The 19913-nt window shown below is 38.3% G+C and overlaps 1 protein-coding gene across 1 annotated transcript; it reads left to right on the top strand.

Moving 5' to 3' along the window:
* The first annotated feature begins 899 nt into the window (after positions 1-899).
* LRRC8B (leucine rich repeat containing 8 VRAC subunit B) lies at positions 900-5542 on the top strand. The gene is made up of 3 exons (XM_009809376.2): positions 900-923; positions 1604-3765; positions 4784-5542. The coding sequence occupies exons 2-3, from the start codon at positions 1630-1632 to the stop codon at positions 5054-5056; spliced, it is 2409 nt and encodes an 802-aa protein (XP_009807678.2). The 5' UTR covers positions 900-923; positions 1604-1629; the 3' UTR covers positions 5057-5542.
* The last annotated feature ends 14371 nt before the right edge of the window (positions 5543-19913 follow it).

Raw genomic sequence — 19913 nt, 5'->3', positions numbered from 1 at the left:
TTGCAGAGAGGTGGCTGTTGGTCTCTTCTCCTAAGTGACAAGGAATAGGATGAGAGGAAATGGCCTCAAGTTGCACCAGGGGAGGTTTAGGTTGGATATTAGGAACAATTTCTTCACTGAAAGGGTTGTCAGACATTGGAACAGGCTGCCCAGGGGAGTGGTGGAGACACCATCCCTGGAGGTATTTAAAAGACGTGTAGATGTGGTGCCTGGGGTTTAGCGGTGGACTTGGCAGTGCTAGGTTAACAGTTGGACTCAATCTTTAAGGTCCTTTCCAACCTATGATTAAGAAAAATACAGAACATCCCCACTGCTTCGTATCTGTACTGCTTAACAAACTTTATAGTAAGTTCTCTCCAAAGCTGGTAGTGTCTATGGTATTGCCATTGACACTGGATAATTTATTAATTTGTTTCAGGATGTAAAATACGGGCCTCTGTTCTTGAGAAACTTGCCTTCCTGCCAAACTTTGGTATATCAAAATTATGACTGAATTCTACTTCTTGAAGTTTTGCATGTTGCATATGCTACTTTAACATAGTTATTTGGCAAAAAAAATAGTTACCTCCCAGTTGAAATAGGGCTAGCTGTCGGCAGTTTTCTGTTTTTTGTGTGGATGTGACTGAGCAAAACTTTGACTTCACATTCTACATGATTGTGTCTAAGTATGTTTTGTTCCATTTCATGTAGCTGTAGCAATGCAGAGCTTAATGGATCCTGATGTCTGCAATAAGGCAGCAGTTCTAATGAAAGCTGAAATGTTTGCTCTTTATTTAGGTGAAGCCATTAAAAATAAAGTATATTCAATGTTTTCTCCATCCAGAATGAAGACAAATGTAAAGATGGCATGTCCAAGGAATTTTAAAAGGTGTAGACCTCCTGACTGAGCAGTGCTGTGTATTTTATTCTCTTTAATTAGTAAAGTAAGTATGAAGCAAACCAATGCTGCTGGGTGTTATGTGTGCCACTTTTATATATATGACAATATTGGACAATAACAAGTTGTATTAGCTTAATTTTCATTCTGTCAGTATGCTTAATTCTCTTGATGGGAAAAGATGAGGAATTATATATAAGAATATGTAATGTAAAACTGCTCTTTTGAGAATTTTTGTGTATTGTTTATAATTGGGAGAATGATTTAATCTAGCAGAAAATTCTAAATTACAAGAGCCATCTTGTTAATATATTGCTCTGATTTTGGAATTCTTCATAAATGAGAAATCACTTTTGCTATGTAAGTTTAGGACAGTGATGAAGGACTGCTAGTAATAGATCAGATACTTTAACTTATACCTGCTTGTTGCTTCTGCTTGAGCATTACCCAAATGTTTGGTCAAAATATACTTTCTCCTAATTTTTGATGCTAGTTTCACTCTTCATTTAAATTTTTGCATTCCAAGTAACTTTTCTTAAAATAAATAAGGTAATGTCTAGGGTTAGGTGCCAGGAGTTCTTGGATCCTTTTGCTATGCTCTGGATGCTAGGCCAAATGTTACACATTTAAAACTGTGAAAATGGTAATAAGCTTCAAGTGTTTAATGGTGAGATAAATTGTTTTTAACAATTCTCTAAGGATGTCTTTTCTTTTTTCCTCTACCAGCTGCTGTTCTCTCACAGGTGAAAGTCATGATCACGCTAACAGAACTCAAATACTTAGCAGATGCCCAGTCATCCTACCACATACTAAAACCATGGTGGGATGTCTTCTGGTATTACCTCACCATGATAATGCTGCTAGTTGCTGTGCTCGCTGGGGCTCTCCAGCTTACTCAAACCAGAGTATTGTGTTGTCTTCCTTGCAAGCTAGAATTTGACAATCATTGTGCCGTGCCTTGGGATTTAGTTAAAGCCAACCTTAACATGTCGGCTAGCTCTACAGCACAGATAATCATCCCGCTTAAAATCCAGAATGATCTTCATCGGCAGCAGTATTCCTATATTGATGCAGTATGTTATGAGAGACAGCTTCATTGGTTTGCCAAATTTTTTCCATACCTAGTACTTCTGCATACCTTTATTTTTGCAGCTTGCAGCAATTTCTGGCTTTACTATCCTAGCACAAGTTCCAGGCTTGAGCACTTTGTAGCTATTCTTCAGAAGTGTTTTGATTCTCCATGGACAACACGTGCCCTCTCAGAAACAGTTGCCGAGCAGTCTGTGAGGAAGTTGCCAATAGCCAAATCAAAAGCAGTGATTTCGTCACCTGGGAGTTCAGTAGATATAGGGGCCAGCAGACAGTCCCTGCCATATTCACAGCCTGGCTTGGAAACAACTGGAAGAGAAAATTCCTCAAGTGTTCTTGACAAAAAAGAAGGGGAACAAGCTAAAGCTATATTTGAAAAAGTGAAGAAATTCAGAGTACATGTTGAAGAGAAGGATGTCATATATACAGTGTATATGAAACAGATTATAGTGAAAGTCATTGTGTTTGTAATAATAATAATTTATGTCCCCTACTATTTATCATTTATTACACTTGAAATTGATTGTGTAGTTAATGTTCAAGCCTTTACAGGCTACAAAAGGTACCAGTGTGTTTATTCACTAGCAGAAATTTTTAAAGTTTTGGCTTCATTTTATGTTGTTTTAGTGATCTTCTATGGCTTAACTTGTACTTACAGTTTGTGGTGGATGTTAAGAAGTTCACTTAAGCAATATTCTTTTGAGAAGTTGAGAGAGAGAAGTAATTACAGTGATATACCTGATGTGAAGAATGACTTTGCATTTATTCTCCACTTGGCAGATCAGTATGATCCTCTTTATTCCCAACGATTCTCAATATTCCTGTCTGATTTGAGTGAAAACAAACTGAAACAGATAAATCTTAACAATGAATGGTCAGTGGAAAAACTGAAAAATAAACTAGTAAGAAATTCCCAAGACAAGACTGAACTTCACCTTTTCATGTTAAATGGTCTTCCAGACAGTGTCTTTGAACTGACAGAAATAGAAGTCCTAAGCCTGGAACTTATTCCTGAAGCCAAACTTCCTTCAGCTGTGACCCAGCTAGTCAATCTCAAAGAACTCAATGTTTATCATTCATCACTAACTATGGATTATGCAGCAGTCAGCTTTTTAGAAGAAAATCTGAAAACATTGCGCCTGAAATCTAGTGAGATGGGAAGAATTCCATTTTGGGTCTTTCATCTAAAAAACCTACAAGAACTGTGCTTAACAGGATATTTCATGCTAGACCATCACAACTCCATATACAACGAAAGCTTTCAGGGGCTAAAAAATCTGAGATCAATTAACTTAAAAAACAACCTTTCCCGTATACCTCAAGTGATTACAGATCTTCTGCCTTCTTTACAACATTTGTCTATCAACAATGAGGGAAATAAACTGATAGTGCTAAATAACCTGAAGAAGCTGGTAAACCTGAGAACCTTGGAATTGATCTGCTGTGATTTAGAGCGCATTCCCCATTCCATTTTTACTCTAAACAATTTGCATGAAATTGACTTAAAAGAAAATAATCTCAGAACAGTGGAAGAAATAATTAGTTTTCAACATCTTAAGAACCTTTCTTGCTTAAAATTGTGGCACAACAGTATTTCATATGTCCCAGTGCAGATTGGTGCATTATCAAACCTGGAACAATTGTATCTAAATTATAATAATATTAAAAATGTTCCATTGCAGCTATTTCTTTGTAAAAAATTACACTATTTGGATCTTAGCTATAATAAGCTAACCTCCATCCCTGAAGAAATTGGTTATCTGACCAATCTGCAGTACTTGGCTTTGACAAAAAACCATGTAAGTAGAACTTTGAATTATTACTTTAAAAAAAAAAAATTGACTTAACCTACCATTTCTTCTGGAACAGCCTCTGGTTCAAAATGCTTTTGTGGTGTTCATGATTAAAGTAAACTCAGTGAAGTGGAAAAAAAGGGTGGTGCTGGTTTAATTACTAAAACTTTGGTGTCATCAAAGTTTGCGTAATACTAAGTACTGTCCTTTTCTGTAGCAGCTTAAGGGCTCTGATCCAGAGATAGTATAGGTTAGGATGGTTGCAGAAATGTATCTTACCTTTCCCTGCAGCTGTCTATCCTATGTAGTATTTTAATGGAAGTGAGCAGTGTTAAATTTTTACCTTAAAATATCAAACTGAAAGCTGTAGTGAATCAACAGCTAGTTGATGAGCAGCTTAGCTGTCTGATTGGGAAGAGGGAAATAATTATAGCTGGTAACCTCATCAGCAGTGCTAAACTGTCTGGCTCATTAGTGTGGGGTCCAGGCTTGTGCCTTAAGACTTCTTCTGAGGTTTATAATTGTTTTCACTGTTGAGGTTGGTTTTGAATGCTATGTGTCAGTAGTGTGGACCAGGACTAAGTTACTATTGTACTGCACAGATAACTGCTTGTACAGGTTTCACAACACAGGAGCTGCTAATGTCTCTCCACAATCTTTGTGTGTTCTTCATTAAGTGATTCTTAGGATATAGTAGCCTATTATCTCCCCTGCCACCTGCACATGTTTGTACGCACTTCTACACATGCGTGCATGTATATGCTCCCCCCGCCATGCTTATGTCTTGACTTCTGTCGGTAGCCAAGCATCTTCATAACAAAATGTATGTGTAAAACCATTGTAGTGTTCTCAAGCACTTTATCATATAATGATAGAAGCATTACAATCTTCCCTTTCCTTATCCTTCCGTAAACTAAGGAGTCCTTTTACCCTAAAATAAAACCATGAAATGTCAAAACATGCAGCTGTGTGTAGGCTAACAACTTCTAATGTACATTATTTTTGTTCTGTTCTTTTTTTCTAGATTGAAATGCTTCCTGATGGATTATTTCGGTGCAAAAAGCTGCAATTTCTTCTTCTGGGAAATAACAGTCTGATGAATTTGTCCCCTTGTGTGGGTCAGCTACTGAATCTTGTTCAATTAGAGCTCATTGGAAATTACCTTGAATCACTTCCTGCTGAACTGGACGAATGTCAGTTCTTAAAGCGGAATAGTCTAATTGTAGAAGAAAGGTTGTTAAAAACACTTCCACCTCGTGTAAGAGAGCGTTTGCAGACATGCTCAGATAAGTGCTAAGTTTAAAATTAAACTCTGCATCATTGCATTCTATCAGCCTTTTGCTTAATATCTCTCTAAAGATCTGTATAGGTGGAGAGAAGTGAAGGAGAGATAACAGTTTACAAATCAGTCTTAAACTTTAATGCATTGAACTGAGTTGATTGTATTGGAAAAGAAAAATTTATTTAGATTTGAACAAAAAAATGCAGCCTTTACCAGGTAATCATATGTTTGACAAATCTGAAATATGAATTGTTGGCTTGGTTCTACTGGTTGAAATAATTCAGTTAAATGTTTATAATAGTATTGTAATGGAAGAGTTGATTGCCTGGCTACAATGGAAGTGTATATACTTTTTTTCCTATGGGGATTTTTTCTGTTGGTAGTGATAATTTTAAACAGTTTCATCTCCTGCTATATGAGGTCTAAGAACTCTCTGGAATTAGTTTCTAAATATGGACTTTTCACTAACTTAGGATATGTTAAATTAAGAGTTTAAACTATTTGAGCAGTTCAATTGCATGGGGTATACTGAAAGTAATTTTTCAACATACCTTAATTTTTAAAGCTGTTGACAAGTACTGAGCATAATTCTATAGTTGTGGAAGATACCATTTGAATCTTGCTATTAAAACCATTCGGACAATAATACCTGAAACCAGTTTCAGTATTTTGTCTTCATAGTAAATACAAAATGAAATGTTGCCTAGAAATTGGGAGGAATCAGAAGAATCTGGAGTAACTGCTGTGCGCATGTACTAGACAAATCTTACAGTACTGATCTTCATAGATAACGATGGTAAATGGAACACGATATAGTTGCAAAGTTGTCTTCTGTATGTTGTGAGCATCCCAGGTGTAGTGTAGTGTATGTTGGTGTTTAACATTTTACAACTTCTCATTGCTGACTGCCTCAGTGCTGCTTCTCCACACCCAGTTACTGTATTTTGGTGGCTGGGGAGAGGATGGAGATTTGTGTTAGATAGGGACAGAAGGACACAGTTAAGACAAACCAAATAATCACACAGCTTATAAGCACTTGGGAGGGAAAACCAGGAAGCATTATAAGCTTTGCCTCTTCTAGGGATGTAATAATTTCATAAACTATAGTGGTGGAATAAGCTCTTCTGCCATCCTTAATACTTGCAAAACTGAATGGAAATAAAATGGTTCCTGACTTCATTCTTCTGCTGTGTGCTGTTTTATTGTATTTGAAGTCTCAACTCCCATGATGTTTATCATGTTCATGGAAAACATAAGTTATGCCCCTGCAAAAAAAAGACATGTTTTCAAAACCAATCTCAATTACATTTTTGGAAAGCTTTTTGTATTATTCATCTCAATTATGGGTTAAATAGATGAGGTAAACTGTACTCTTAATGACTTTCTGTTCATCAAGTGTGCTAACTATGCATTCCAGTTTGTAGTAACAAATCATCACAGATAAAACAGTTTTAGTACAAGACTACTTTTAGTCATTTCTTGCTCCCATTCCATTGCCGCTTTTGTGGAGAGTAACGTGTATTTTGAATGAAAATGCCAAAACTAAGTCTGATCAATATGGAAGTAGGAGATGTCTCTGCAGTAGCTGTGCAAGAGGTGCATGTTTAATCACTGTACTGATGACATTCCAAAGACCTTTGTAGTTAGAGCACTTTTCTCAGGGATCCAAAATGTGGTAAAACTATTACTTTTTATGTAGTTCTAGAAATGTTTAGTGTAAACTGATTAGTTGTGTTTATGTGCAGACCAGTGCTGCTGGAACAGTCTTTCATAGTGTCTATATATAGCTCGTTCAAACTCTACTTTCAACTAATTTTGAGTTGTATAATAGTTCCATAGGAATTGACATGGTTCACAAACAGAGCTAGTTGTGGTATATGTGATTAAACCAGAGTATGTTGATTTGCACCCCTGTGGCAAGAGTTTTGTTAATAATTGCAATAGGTCTGTCAGGACTTTATAACTTAACATTGAAGAACACTTAATGCCAGAATTGGACACGCAAGACTTGCAGTCTAGTAATTTTTAAACGATTAAGCAAGCATTTTCTTTAAAGCTTTTTTCTAAACTGGAAAGCTGTATTGAAAAAGTTAAATAAGCAAGTAACTGACTTGGCTGATAACTTCAATTTTTTAGCAGTGCATCTGTCCTTTTCCATAATCAGCAAAACTGATGGAGGCTAGCAATGATCTTAAATGTGCATTTTATGCTAGTTCTGTCAGAGTGAAATAACAGAAATAACTTGGAGAAAGGTACTTCATTTCTAAAATGTGTAACCTCAAAGGATTTGAGGAAAAACTAAGAAATGCGTAAGAATATAAATACTATTTTATAGGTTAAATGGGTTACATTTTTTGGAGACTTAAATATTTTTTCACTCTGCACCCCCTCAAGAGGGTTGGGTTTTTTCACTGCATGTTTGAGTGTTTATAAAACACCCAGACAAAAGCCAGAAAGTTTAAAGGCTAGAATATCTAGCCTTGCTTTCAAACCGCAGTGTGCCTTTATTATCCATTTTGTACCATGAAACCCAATCCCAGTGCTTAGAATTGAGGGTGGAGACAAATATAACTCTGAATTTCTTCAATTCACTTCAGCCATGACCTTAATATTCAATATTTCTTCAAAATGAGGGGATTTTCAGGGAATCAATATGTGAATCCACTGTCATAAACTTTGTACAATACTTATTGTCAGCATCTAGTATTTGTATTAAACAATCACTTCCAATCAAAAAAAGGCACTTTGACTTGTTTCAGTGTTGTATTGTGTTTAAGAACTTTGTATTGTGACTTTCCGTATCGTGAACATTTTTTTAAAAAATTAAATTTTTTTTGCATTACAATTCTATGAACTATTCTTTATTTTACATATGAGATGCTGCATTTAATACAAAGCTCAGAAGTCTGCTTCTAGCTCTCTGTACCTATGTGCCAGCAGGTATATCTTCCACAGGAAAGTGTAAAGATAATGAACAGCAGTGGGAAACAAACACTATGCTCCATATCAAAGCAGTTCTCATGTTCTGGGCTAGGAGAGAAGCTCCTGCGTTGATTAGAACTAAGCTTCTATCTTAATCATTGTTACAGAACCTTTTCCAAGTCTCCCACTTTAATTTTTGTGAGCTGGGTAAATATTAAATACATCCTGGAACAAGCGAGAAGGCAATGATTCTCTTCCCAGCTTGGCACATACAGCTGTCATGTGTCTAAACTGCCAAAAATAATGCTGCTTGTAGTAAATCATGAATGTGTTTCAAGTATTGCACATTGTGTTAGCTCAAAGATCTCATTTCTCTTGAAATGCAAGATGATACCTGATGGCTTTTTGTGAGAACCTGGGTTTGGCTCCATGTTTTGAAGATAAGGAAAAAACCAAACATGCAAGTAATGATTCAAGTGTTATCATCTTATCTTACAAAATAAGAACCTTCCTAGCAAGTTTTACAGAACTGTGGCCCCTTATTAGATATGAAATTAAATAACTAATAAAAAGTGACTTGCAGTTTACCTGTCTCAAGGTGGTAGTGTTAGTAAAAAAGGTAGATGATTCTTAAAGCTGCTGTTCCATGCTCCTACAGATCCATATATTTTGTTTTCATGGCAACTTATTGTCGTTCTAATGATTTATTTTTTTTAATCAGTAGATTTACATCATGCTAGCAAACTTCCTTGGTAGTAGATTTTCCAACTTCAAGAATGTGACCTGAAGTTCATTCTGTAATCACTTCTAATAAGTGACTCTTCTCCCTCTTCCCTTTCCACCCCAATAAATGCTGGGATTATAGAGAACAATATAGGAGCAACTGAAGAATTCTACTAGCAAATACATGGCTGCAAATCCTGAAAGCAGGAGGCAGTGCATGTCATCATATGGATTATTTATATCAAGGATTTTACAGAACTTTGGGTATTTCTGGAGATGATTAAGCTCTCGTGCTTTATTTGACCTTGTTGGGTGGGTGAGTCCCTCAAATGTGCAAGCATGGTAATGCACTTCCCAGAGAGAATGCAGAGACTGTGTAGTTTACATGCTGTTATGATGGAGTTGACAGCTAATGTAGGCTGTGGCAACAGAGGAGGAATTGTAGTTAATTGATAAGAAGAAGCAAGCACTGATACTCTAGTCCTATATGCTTGTAGAATACAGCAATGTCTCAGGAATTCCTGTGTCTGGAGAAGTCACCATCCTGACATTACATGAGGAGTTTATCCCAGTCCTCCATTGCTAGGATACGTAGGTGGTGGAGGGGGCAGTAGCAACCCTCTCTGGGGGTGGACTGGCATCTGAAAGGGTTTAGGCATTAACTCAGTCTAGTGTGTTCAGTAAATGAACCGTTATGTCTTTGTCTTGTTGCTTTTTTATGTTCCTCTATTTACATCAATATCTGTTCTCTCTTTGTCCAACCTCTAATAACTTATAATCCATTTTTATTGTTTTGTACAAGTGTGCTCTCTGCTCGGCAGGAGCTGGCTAGAAGACTTTCAGGTGGTATGGATATGCAAGCCATATGCATTTAACACTTAGAAAGGTGGAGAAGAGAGGATGAAAATCGGTCTACCTGCAGAGAGAGGGGAAAGGAATAATTGCTCAAAGTAACAGGGGAGATGTCCAAGAGATCATTATTATTACTTAGCCTAGCAAGGCTATTGGGAAGCTATTGGGAAGTATTACTTGCTAGTAGGCAGTTACGACAGTATAGTGCTTAACACAGTGAGGTATTAGTGTATAGTGCTTGTGGGCATGCTGCTAAACAGGTGAATTTATTACTTATTACTTTTTTCGTCTTATAAAAATGCTATTTATAAATCTCTTGCTACTATTTCTAAAACTTACTTATAAAACTCTGAATAAAATTTCTTTTCTTTCCCCTCCCTCATACTTGCTTATCTATGCATTGCAGAACCAATGCTCTTGTCAAAAGACGTTGTAAAGCAACTAATGTGACTAGTATTTGAAAACTGTGCATGGATGAAAACTAATAGGAGCTATGTAGAAATGCCAGTCACTGCAATCTCACTGGCAATGCAACTTGAAAATATCTTAAGTCAGGGTTAAGGCTTAGTATATGGATAGTAGGGGGAAAATGGAGGAACATAGCTCACTACTCTTCATTGAGAATATAGCTAACCTGCAAGTAAATAGTGAATTAACCAATCATTTTAAATCAGCCTTGCTCAGTAGCAAAACTGCATAAAATTGTGCATGAAACAGTTTGGTGGGGTTTTTGAGTGAAGTTGCTCATTATAGCTAAAGGTATTTAACCCTTCTGCATTAGCATAGGGAAGGTTCCAATCCTCTGGCCCCTGTGCTTTGGCTCTGTGGTCTGATTATGCTGTTGTTTTGGCTTTTGCTGGACCTTATGCTGAGCTGATTCAATGCAAAAACCTGGCAAAACACTACTTATTGTACTAGTTTTCTACTGGTTTAACAAGCTGAATTAGTTTGGTACAGTCTGACAAGTACCAAAATCAGTAGGAGAATGGGACAAAGATCAGTACCTCCCCTTATGATGATTGCTTAGGGTGCAACTTTGCATTTGCTTGCAAAGTAATTATCCTCAGCTGCCTCTTCTTTTTTATAGTACATTATTGCAACCAAATGGTCACAACTCCTTTATGTGGGCTATAATATATATGTATATAGCTACATATACGCACGTACATAGGTAGTGAATCCAGATCTGGTATTAAACAGGTCTAGGACACAATAATATACTAAATATGTTTATCTAAAATAAGGTATTAATGAAGCGGAAAGCGTAAGAATAGAAAAGATCAGCAAAACTCTTCAAGAGTTCATAAATAGCATGTCTTGAAATGATCTTATTGGATATGGTGGCCTGAAAATTTGGGAGTAGGAGTGAAGCTGATTAATCAGACTTTCAAGATGTGTAACCCATGATAGTTGGTGACTATGTGGGCTCATTAATCCCTAACACTGTCAGCTTTCCTCAGACTGCCTATGTTTTATCTAGATTAGTGCTCTGATTATGGAGGATTGATAGCAGTTTCTGTGTGCCTTTGAGAGTTTTCTGTTACTTAGGGATGATTCAGATTCTCCAGCAGCAGCTGCTGAATGTTGTGTTTTAGTCTGGGTTATTAAAGTAACCCAAAGTTGACATTGCTTTTTGTGAGGTAGGCAAAAGTTAAGCGGCTATGTCAAACCATCAAAGCCACTCCTGTAATGGAGATGGAAAACTGAAGGGGGGAGAGAAGCTAGGGCAGGAGCTAGTCCAACTGTTGTAGAGCAAGCCATTTTCACTCCTGAATCAGTTCCTTAATCTGGCTGATGAGAGATACTGCTAGTTTTTCTTCAAAGCAGTCCGTCTCTATTACAGAAAACTCATGAAGTAACTTGAAGGCTGTGCAGGGACTGATTCTGTAAGGTGCTGAGTTTTTGAGTAACTGCTTAGTGAATGTGTTTGACTCCCAACCAAAGCCCATGGGAGTTCAGGATATTCATACCATTCCAAATAACCCTTTTTATTCTTAGAGATGTCTTGATAAAAGGAGCTTGTAAAACAATGATTTATTTTCTTTCTGTTCTGTGGATATAAATTATAACATATGCATGAAAAGGAAATGGGTAACAGTTTTCTGTTTTAAAAAATGGCTAGAAACAAGCAATAATGTCAAAGGCAAGAACATATGAATCTTATTTGATTTAAATCTGTTTTTATGCCAAGTGTATGTGGTTTTGCTAGCTTGAGAAATAAATCCACTGAGTGGTCTTAACTGATAACATATTCTTTCCTGCATTGGTTCAGAGAAAACTCTGATAAACTTTAGTTACGAAGTCTTAAATTTACTGAGTCTTGCTTTTAGCTATAGCTGCTTGTTCTTCTGGATTTAATAACTCTAGCAGCTTATAAAGAGGGATTGGTTTTCATTGCTGTAGATTTACACAGATCCATCAAGAGTATAAACAAAGCCTCATATTCCATAGCAAAGGAGTCTGAAATTCTACATAAAGTTTCTAGTTGCGGTAGGCTCAAATATATAATTACATTATTTATTATGTTAAAATGGAGGCTTTTAATAAGTTAAGCTCACAAATAAAGATTAATAGTCGATAGAGTAGTACTTCTGATACTTTGATGAAAAGCTCTGCATGTTTTACACTGCCCTGCACTTAGTTCTTAATATATCAAAGACGTTTGTGCTGGAAATGCACAACTGTCAGTGAGAAGCTGAAGCAGTGGGCAGAAGGGAAAGTGGAATATGCACACGAACTGAATGTTCTTGAGTCAGCAGTGAAGTAGCAAATAGTGCATGACAAGCTGTCTTTTAAGACTTCAGGCTTAATCAGTTCAGATCTCGGTCATTTGCTTCCCTTGGAGTATTGCTCCAGGACCTTGCAGACTCAAGAAAACAGAACTGGAGCAGAGGACAATTGAGGTTTGGGGATTTTTCTTCCCTGAAAGAAGTTGCTGTTTTGGGGTTTTTTTAAGAGGAACATAACAAAGCCATGCTGCAGAAGTCTAGTATGGTTAGTAAGTCTTTGAGGTCCTTTAAGTTGTAACATCCCTCTTGTATTTATCAGAAGTTTCTCTCTTTAAGGAAGGCCTCTGTGCCAGTTGATTTTAACTCTGCCTTTTCTCATTAACGGCCTACCCTTAAGTGAGTTTTAATCATAGTAATAATTGCATAGGGCAAAGGAGTTGCTTACAGCTTCTAGATGACAGTGAAAGTCATCTCCCTTGTGTCTAGGTAAACATTCCTTCTGTTTCTGTATTGAGGGCAGGGAGATGCTAAATCACTGTCTTTGCTGCCTCCCCCTTAGAGTCCAGCTGTTGATAAAATTACAGCCTGGCATGTAGGAGAACTTATGCTTGTGCTGGCATGAGAGAAAAAGCTGGGAGGGGCACAACAGGGCCAATTATTTCAGTGGCTGTGCCAGTTTTGATCATTCGTAGATAGAAATGGGACCTAAATAGTGGCCATAGCCAAGAACATGGAGTAAGAAACACACAGACTGGGAGGCAAACTCAGTAGTTCTCCAGAGGCTGTCCCTGCTATATGTTGAAAGAAGTGAGCTGGCAAAGAGTACTGGAAAAAATAGTATTTGGAGGGGAAAGCTTTGGTTGTAGGTCTGAGTCCCTCTCAGTATCAGCATTTCTGTTTGCATCCTTAGCATTCATTTAGCTAACAGCTGTATTTTTGCCATCTTCATAGGGTTAAGCCAGTGGCTTCTTTGACAGTTATGTAATTCCATAGGTCAGTGGAGAGGGAGTAACTTTTACCTTAATTCTTTCTCAGCCAAAGTAATATGCTAAAAAATCAGAGAGCTTTTTTAGTGTAAGCTGTATATACTGATGTTGAATCACATTGCTAGTGAAGCATGGGAAATGCATCCTGTGCAGCTAGGGACCTGACACATTTGGATATGCCAAGTAATGTCTTTGCCTTTCCTTCCCAAAATGATACGTGTCCTGAGAAATCTCCAGTTGAAAGAGAGAATATATGCTGAGGAACGCTAACAAAAGGATTGCAGTCATTTACGAACAGTTACACGAATGTATAAGGTATGCATGTATGATTATTAAAGATTAAAAAATTAAGCTACTAGGTGAGTGTTCAGAAATAATCAGCTATACCCAGAAAACTAAAACAAGCATTTGTAGAGAATGTTTACTTTGTGCTCTTGCTCCTTAGTATTTTTTCATTTGTTTTATTTTTTAAATCTTCTATTTAAATGCCAGTTTATTTCTGCTTTTAAATGCTCCAAGACCCCTGTGTAAGGCATTTCTACTGTAAAATTTCTCTCCTACCCACACTTTATGCTGCTTTAGGCATATTTTACTCTTCATCTCCCCCTGCCGGCGCTATTGCGTGACGAAATGAGTACTGTAATGTGATTTCAGGTATGGACAATTTCTTTGAAAAGACAGTTTAAAAAAATATCTCAATTAATTAAATATAAATCACAATTTAAGCTCTCTGAGGTGTGACTGTAAACACACCCTGGATTTCCAGTCACTGCAATATGGAGCAAAGCCCTGGAAACCAGAAATGGAACTCTCATGGGAGACAGCAGTAGCAGTTCATCTTCATGCTGCTAGTTAGCCACTGTGTGCAAAGAAAATGCACTATCCAAATGGCAAAAAACCTAAGTGAATTCCTAATTTTATATATTTGAGTGGAAAAACGTGCATTTTGAGTTTTCTACTTTGCTGCCAGCGTGTCTTTGCTCAGTTTTGATGCTGATCAGTCCAAGCTGAGAAATAAGCAGTAATGTTAAGACGGATGTTAAGCTCTACTAGAAAAGATGTATTAAATGGAAAAAGTTCTCAACTCTCTTGCTGATATCTCTCTTTGCATGGGGCAGCATAGTCACTACATCACTTGGGCTGTGTCACTAGTTTGGAACATACTCTCCTTTCCAATCCTCGAGTCATTGTCATTCTTTAACCTTTTCCTGAATATCTGTTATTTTCTTCATATGCCTTGAGTGGCTTTGCTGGGAAGAGTTTTTTCTTCACTTCTTTTGAGTAAGTGGGAAAATAAAACACTTGTTATTTTGAATTTGTGGATAAGATCCAAGTAACTTCCTAAGGCATCATTTATTGTCTTCTGTTTTTATTCTATGAATGTGCAACATAACATACTCTACATCATTTTCAAACATAATTGAATAAGTAGTTTTATTACGTAGAATGGATGAGATTTAAAAATCAAATGTATAACTCGCTGATGGCCAGTATTTAAATGTCTAAAAATATTTTCCATTACTAATAATCTGGCAAAATGTTGTGTCTAATGGGTTATGTCAGCTAAGAAATAGGCAGTGGGTTGGGGTGTTCCTCTGCTGTTTTGCTTATTTAGAATGAATCACAATTGTCTCCTTGCTTCATTTCTGTGTTTTGAGAAATTAATTTAATTCATTGCTTCCAGCTCAGGTCCTTTCCTAACTGACTCCTCACCCTCTGGTTTTCTCCTGGGATTATACCATGATGTCTGCCTCCATGGGATGCTTTGTCCAGTCCTTTCACTCAGTCTGGGTACATTTTCTCTCTTGGGGTTGCAGCCACTGTACAGCTCAAGGCATCCACGTACAATCATCCTCTATTTAAATCTCTCTGCGTGCATAATTTAGGCTATATAGCAGCCTTTCTGGGGTCTTTGTTTCAGCTGGGGGTTTCTGTTCCATGAAAGGGATGTGTAATTACTCACCTTCAAGAGGAGGGTGACTGTTCTCATATGCCAGCTTCAGTGAAATTTTTGGCTAGCTGTTCACAGAAACATTTCACTGTGATCATGCCACCAGGTATCCCCAGACTAGTCACTAGAGGTCAACATCATCATCTTCTAGTAGAGCACTAACTGCCACATAATTAAAGGACAGTCTCTTGCTTGTAGGACTTCATTTCTCTAAACGCTTTAAATGTTCATGACGGGATGTTACTGATCCTGCCACTGTCCAAGGTTAGAAGGACAGAAGATGTGAAACAGGAGTTAGTTTCTCACAGTGTGGGCTTTTTAAAGGTACCAGGCCTTTTTAAAGGTCTTTGCCTTTCTGTGCCTGAGGATGCTTTTGGTGAGTGCCTTGGGAAACAGTGGCAAAGCCAGCAGGGTAGAGCAATAAAGAAAACTTTTCTGGAGCCATTGTTGTGTGTCAGAGTTGTAGATCTTCCAGCTAATGTGTGTGTAGCCAGGGACTCATGTCAGTACAACATGCACTTCATCAGCATCATAACTCTTGGGGATCCCTAGGATTCTCCAGATGCAGAAGTGCTATCTTTACATTCCTGCTTGGAGATGCTTTTTACTGTTTCTAGCATGGACAAGCATTCAGTCTCTCTGAAGTCTCTGACAAACTGTTCCATAACTGGATGGAAGTTAAGAAAACTGAAACAAGGGAGGAAGAGCCTAACACTGCATCATTTCATAAGCAGCTGAAGGAATGAAGCCTGGCCTACAGATCAGTGTCCCTGAAGACTTCCTCATGGTTGGGGTATTTACGTAACCTCTCTCTTACAGATTTTCTGGTGTTTAACTTAATCTTGCAGGCTTTCTCTTGGCTGGAACACTCGCAGGATCTTCTTCCCCTAGGTAGCCAGTTGCCTATTTTCATGCAACTTGAAGGAACTCGGATTATCCGAGACTCCTATTCTTTTGTTAAATTTGTGTGAAATCAACCAGAATGTTCAGTGTTTGTTAGGGGGATGACACAACTTGCATCATTACTTTAATGTTTATTTCTTACCTAGTTTCCTGTGGGAATATGATGTAAAGAGTCTTCATCCTAAGAAATCTACAGAAACCATATTTGTTACTATGAATGCACTATCCTCTGGGCTAAATCATCCATTCTACATTTAATGAACTTTGAAAGAGGTGAAGAAAGCAACACTTTTAGGGAGAGCATGGATCAGAGTTTCAAGTGTGCATCTATATATACCAAATCTCCTTTCAGCTTACAACTTTATCTGTTAGGTCTAAGAGGAACATTGAAGATGGTGGAGAGGAAGGGAAAATGGACCTATCCAAAGGCACAGAATAAGATTGCCTGGGTGATCGTGGGTGTAATTATCAAGGATTTAACTAGTCAGGACTTTCATTGTTGCTGTTGCTTCTGTTGGGAAGTTGCACATAATTTCCTGTTTTTCTATTTTTTCATAGAAACATAGTGTTCATGTCAAATTCATAGAACTTGAGCCAGTAATATGTTTTTATTTGTTAGACTGGAAGAAAAAGAAACAGAAACAGTACTTTACAAACTCTTTTTCTTTTCCCTGTAGGAGCTGTCTTCTCACTTGCTATCAAGAGACTTGCCAGGAGAGGGAATGCAGACTGCCCTCCATTCTGGCTGGGCTGCTGTGCGTTGCTGTCTCCTTTTTAGCTAATGCAGCTTGACTGCTTCTGGGCTATAAGCTAGGCCCATGGGCTGTGCCAGGCAGCTCTCCCAGGTCATCTGGACTAGCTCAGGATCTCTGCACAGTGGTGCCTTGTGTGGGGGAGTCATACTGCGATGCAGAGACTAAAGGCCATGCCACTGAGATGCTATGGAGGTAATGGCAAAATATAGGTGCGGGGTGAAAAAGTTCTGTTGCTGTTTTCTGTGCAGAGCTGATGTATCACCTTTGGTAGACTGACACCACTGTGTGTTTTCCCAATGTAAGTCTGGAGGAGGGCTATCTGTCTGGCATACAGTGCTGTTGTCAGGGCTAAGCTGAAATTCCATGAATAGTGTGAGCTGGCACGATCTGATGGAACTACTGAGGGAGATGGCTCTGCTGCTCTCTCCTCCCTCCTTCCCTCCCTGTGTGTGCAAATATTTCTACAGCTGTGCAGACAATGTCTGCATGGGTAAGCTGCAGAGGCCCAAGCACTAACATGCTCTCTACTCATACTGCAAATTGTGGTACAGTCTATGGCACAGCTCTGGGCCAGTCAGCTCCCTTCCCAGCAATGCTCTGGGCAGCACAGACCAGTGACTGTTTCCAGCTGGCAGTCTGGATATAGCCCTGTTGGTGGCAATAAGGGAGTTTAGCTGTATGGACACAGGCTGTTCTTTGCAGTAAGTAAATATGAGAAGTAACTATAGTATCATGTCATTGTTCTTTAAACCTTGATAAGCTGACTGTGTCTAGTTGCATATCCTTGGACTCATACAAGTGGGGTTTTCATATTCCTGCCTCTATCTCTGCTGGACCAAAAAGTAAATGAGTAATAGAAATATGAGAGCATTTGAAAAGCTGTTTTATGAAATTCTATGCCTACTTTTTTGTGTTCCATCCAAGCATCTTCGTACATGGCAGAAAGACCACTTGAAATTGGAAGTATGCAAACACTGAACAGTAACCACAATGTCACCTGGATTTGACACCTGATGTCTTACTAGAAGTTGCGGTCTTTACTCACCAATAGCCAGTGTCAGGACCTGAGCTGTGCTCTATAAAACTGAGAAGCAAATACTTCCAGGGTTGAAACCATACTAGATTTTGCACCTCTAAGAGTCAACTTATTTAGAAGTAAGATTTCCTCCAGCATGTTGGAGCAGAGGTTCCCTGAAGGAAGACAGCAGAAGGCTCTACTGGGAGGATTGCTTTTATTATATCCAGAGGCTAAACTTTTGCACATGCTGTATAGTACTTTCCTTTGAAAGTGCTGTGCTTAGTCACTGCTTCGGAGTAAGTTCTAGCCAGCAGAACTGATTTCTTAATGAACCTGAATGAACAGGTTTCCTATTGTTTTTGAACCCCAAAACGCACTGCTCTCCTTTCCCCTCAGAATCGCAGAGTTCACCTGTTTCTGTATAATTGTTGCCTTTTACCTAGTCATTCCTTTATTATTGCTAGATGGAAGCATGGACATAGAGCTTTTAACCTCTCCATTAGTGCTGCATTCAAGCTAAAAGTGGATTTGGTTTCATAAGATAAAATCAAGGAGAGATTACATCTTATGCTGAGATAATTTTGTACGGGTTTGCTCTTGACATATAGGCTTCCTGTTAGCCTAGCAAAGGTCTTCTAACATGTCTGTTTTCTTCATTCTTCTTTTCACAAACTAAAATAGCCTAGTGGTGCAGAGACTGTCAGCATTACCTTTGTTCCCTCTTTATATTTGTATTTTACACAATAATCTCCGGGAAACAATCCTATTCCTGGAAATTCATCACATTCTGCACAGTTGTGTGGCCTCACTGATGGTGTTCTTCGGCTGCTTCAAGTGAATCAGTGGAACTTCCATTTGTGTTTGGGATTCCTGGAAGGTTTGTCATGTACAGTGCTCCAAAAATGCAATACAGCAGATGAAGCCAGGCACAGAAAAATGCGCAGTTCAGTTTCTTAAATTATTATTAGTCAGTCTAAAGGGGAAGTAGTCTACTGCATAGTCCGAGCCTTAAAGGTCTCAAATGCAAGTATATAATCTTTAGCCTCTTGCTGAACAAAGAGTCATTGTACCATATACAGTCCAACCAACAGCTAGACCCAAACAACTTGCATGGATGTTTCATGCCCTTATGTTTGTGCTATAGTAAACAATCTTATCTCTCATCTCAGCTGCATGCAGGCTTGTTTTAGTATGTAAGCATATGTGTATGTATATGCAAATACAGCCTTAATGCTAAATACTTTAGTGTGATAATTGTTCATACAGATAGAAACTTCTGGCAATGCAGCCTGGACTGCTTGGACAACTTTGCAAATCACATCCACCAGAAACACCTACAGCTGTGAGAAGGAAAGAATGAAGCCCTTGGACTATGATCTTTCAACTGTGTGAATGGCTCACAGCCAGAGCTTGGAAGATACAAAAGCACTGCTAGAAGTCATGACAAAGAGACTTCTAAACGTGGAGTCACTGACCTAGCTTGAATTGGGTGTAGTCCCAGGGGAGAGCCAACCATTGACAACACAGGAAAGGGGAAAGTAAAAATGAGAGAGTCGGGTGCATGCTGTGTGTATGATACCTGAACAGTTGGACTGACAATTAGTGTAGGCCACAGATTGCTGTTATTTATGCCCTCTCACCACAAAAGACTGTTCCGAACAGTCTTACCAAACACTGCTCACTCTCCTGCGAGGTGACCCACTTCAGAGGCTGTGCCCACCATGGCCTTTGTACCAAAGGAGTCCTGGAACAGTGAAGCACATTTTGGGTTGTTTCCCTGCTGAAGTAGCATGAGGTAGCCAGAGTTGAAATTGTAACCTATCCCTAAGTTTTTTGGTCATTTGGTTTTTTTTCTGAATAGCTGGATTCAAACTGATTCCTAGTGAAGTGCAAGGCTCAAATATATGATTGAAAAACAACTGAGGAAAAAAACCTTTTAACTGTGTGCGTTGAAATGGGGGCATGTCTGAACATAGCAGGCATAATTGCAGTGGGGTCAGATGCATTCCACATAAGCAACTGTTGGCTGATGA

Source organism: Gavia stellata, chromosome 10 (assembly GCF_030936135.1).
Source record: "Gavia stellata isolate bGavSte3 chromosome 10, bGavSte3.hap2, whole genome shotgun sequence".
NCBI classification, from domain to species: domain Eukaryota; kingdom Metazoa; phylum Chordata; class Aves; order Gaviiformes; family Gaviidae; genus Gavia; species Gavia stellata.
The sequence above is the reverse complement of the archived record's forward strand: the minus strand, read 5'-3'. Positions and strand labels throughout refer to the sequence as shown.

Excerpts from the sequence above, each read along its gene's own strand:
- LRRC8B (XM_009809376.2), top strand. The coding sequence starts at position 1,630 with ATGATCACGCTAACAGAACTCAAATACTTAGCAGATGCCCAGTCATCC. Across the intron at positions 3,766-4,783 it reads TGGCTTTGACAAAAAACCAT|ATTGAAATGCTTCCTGATGG; the intron begins GTAAGTAGAACT and ends CTTTTTTTCTAG.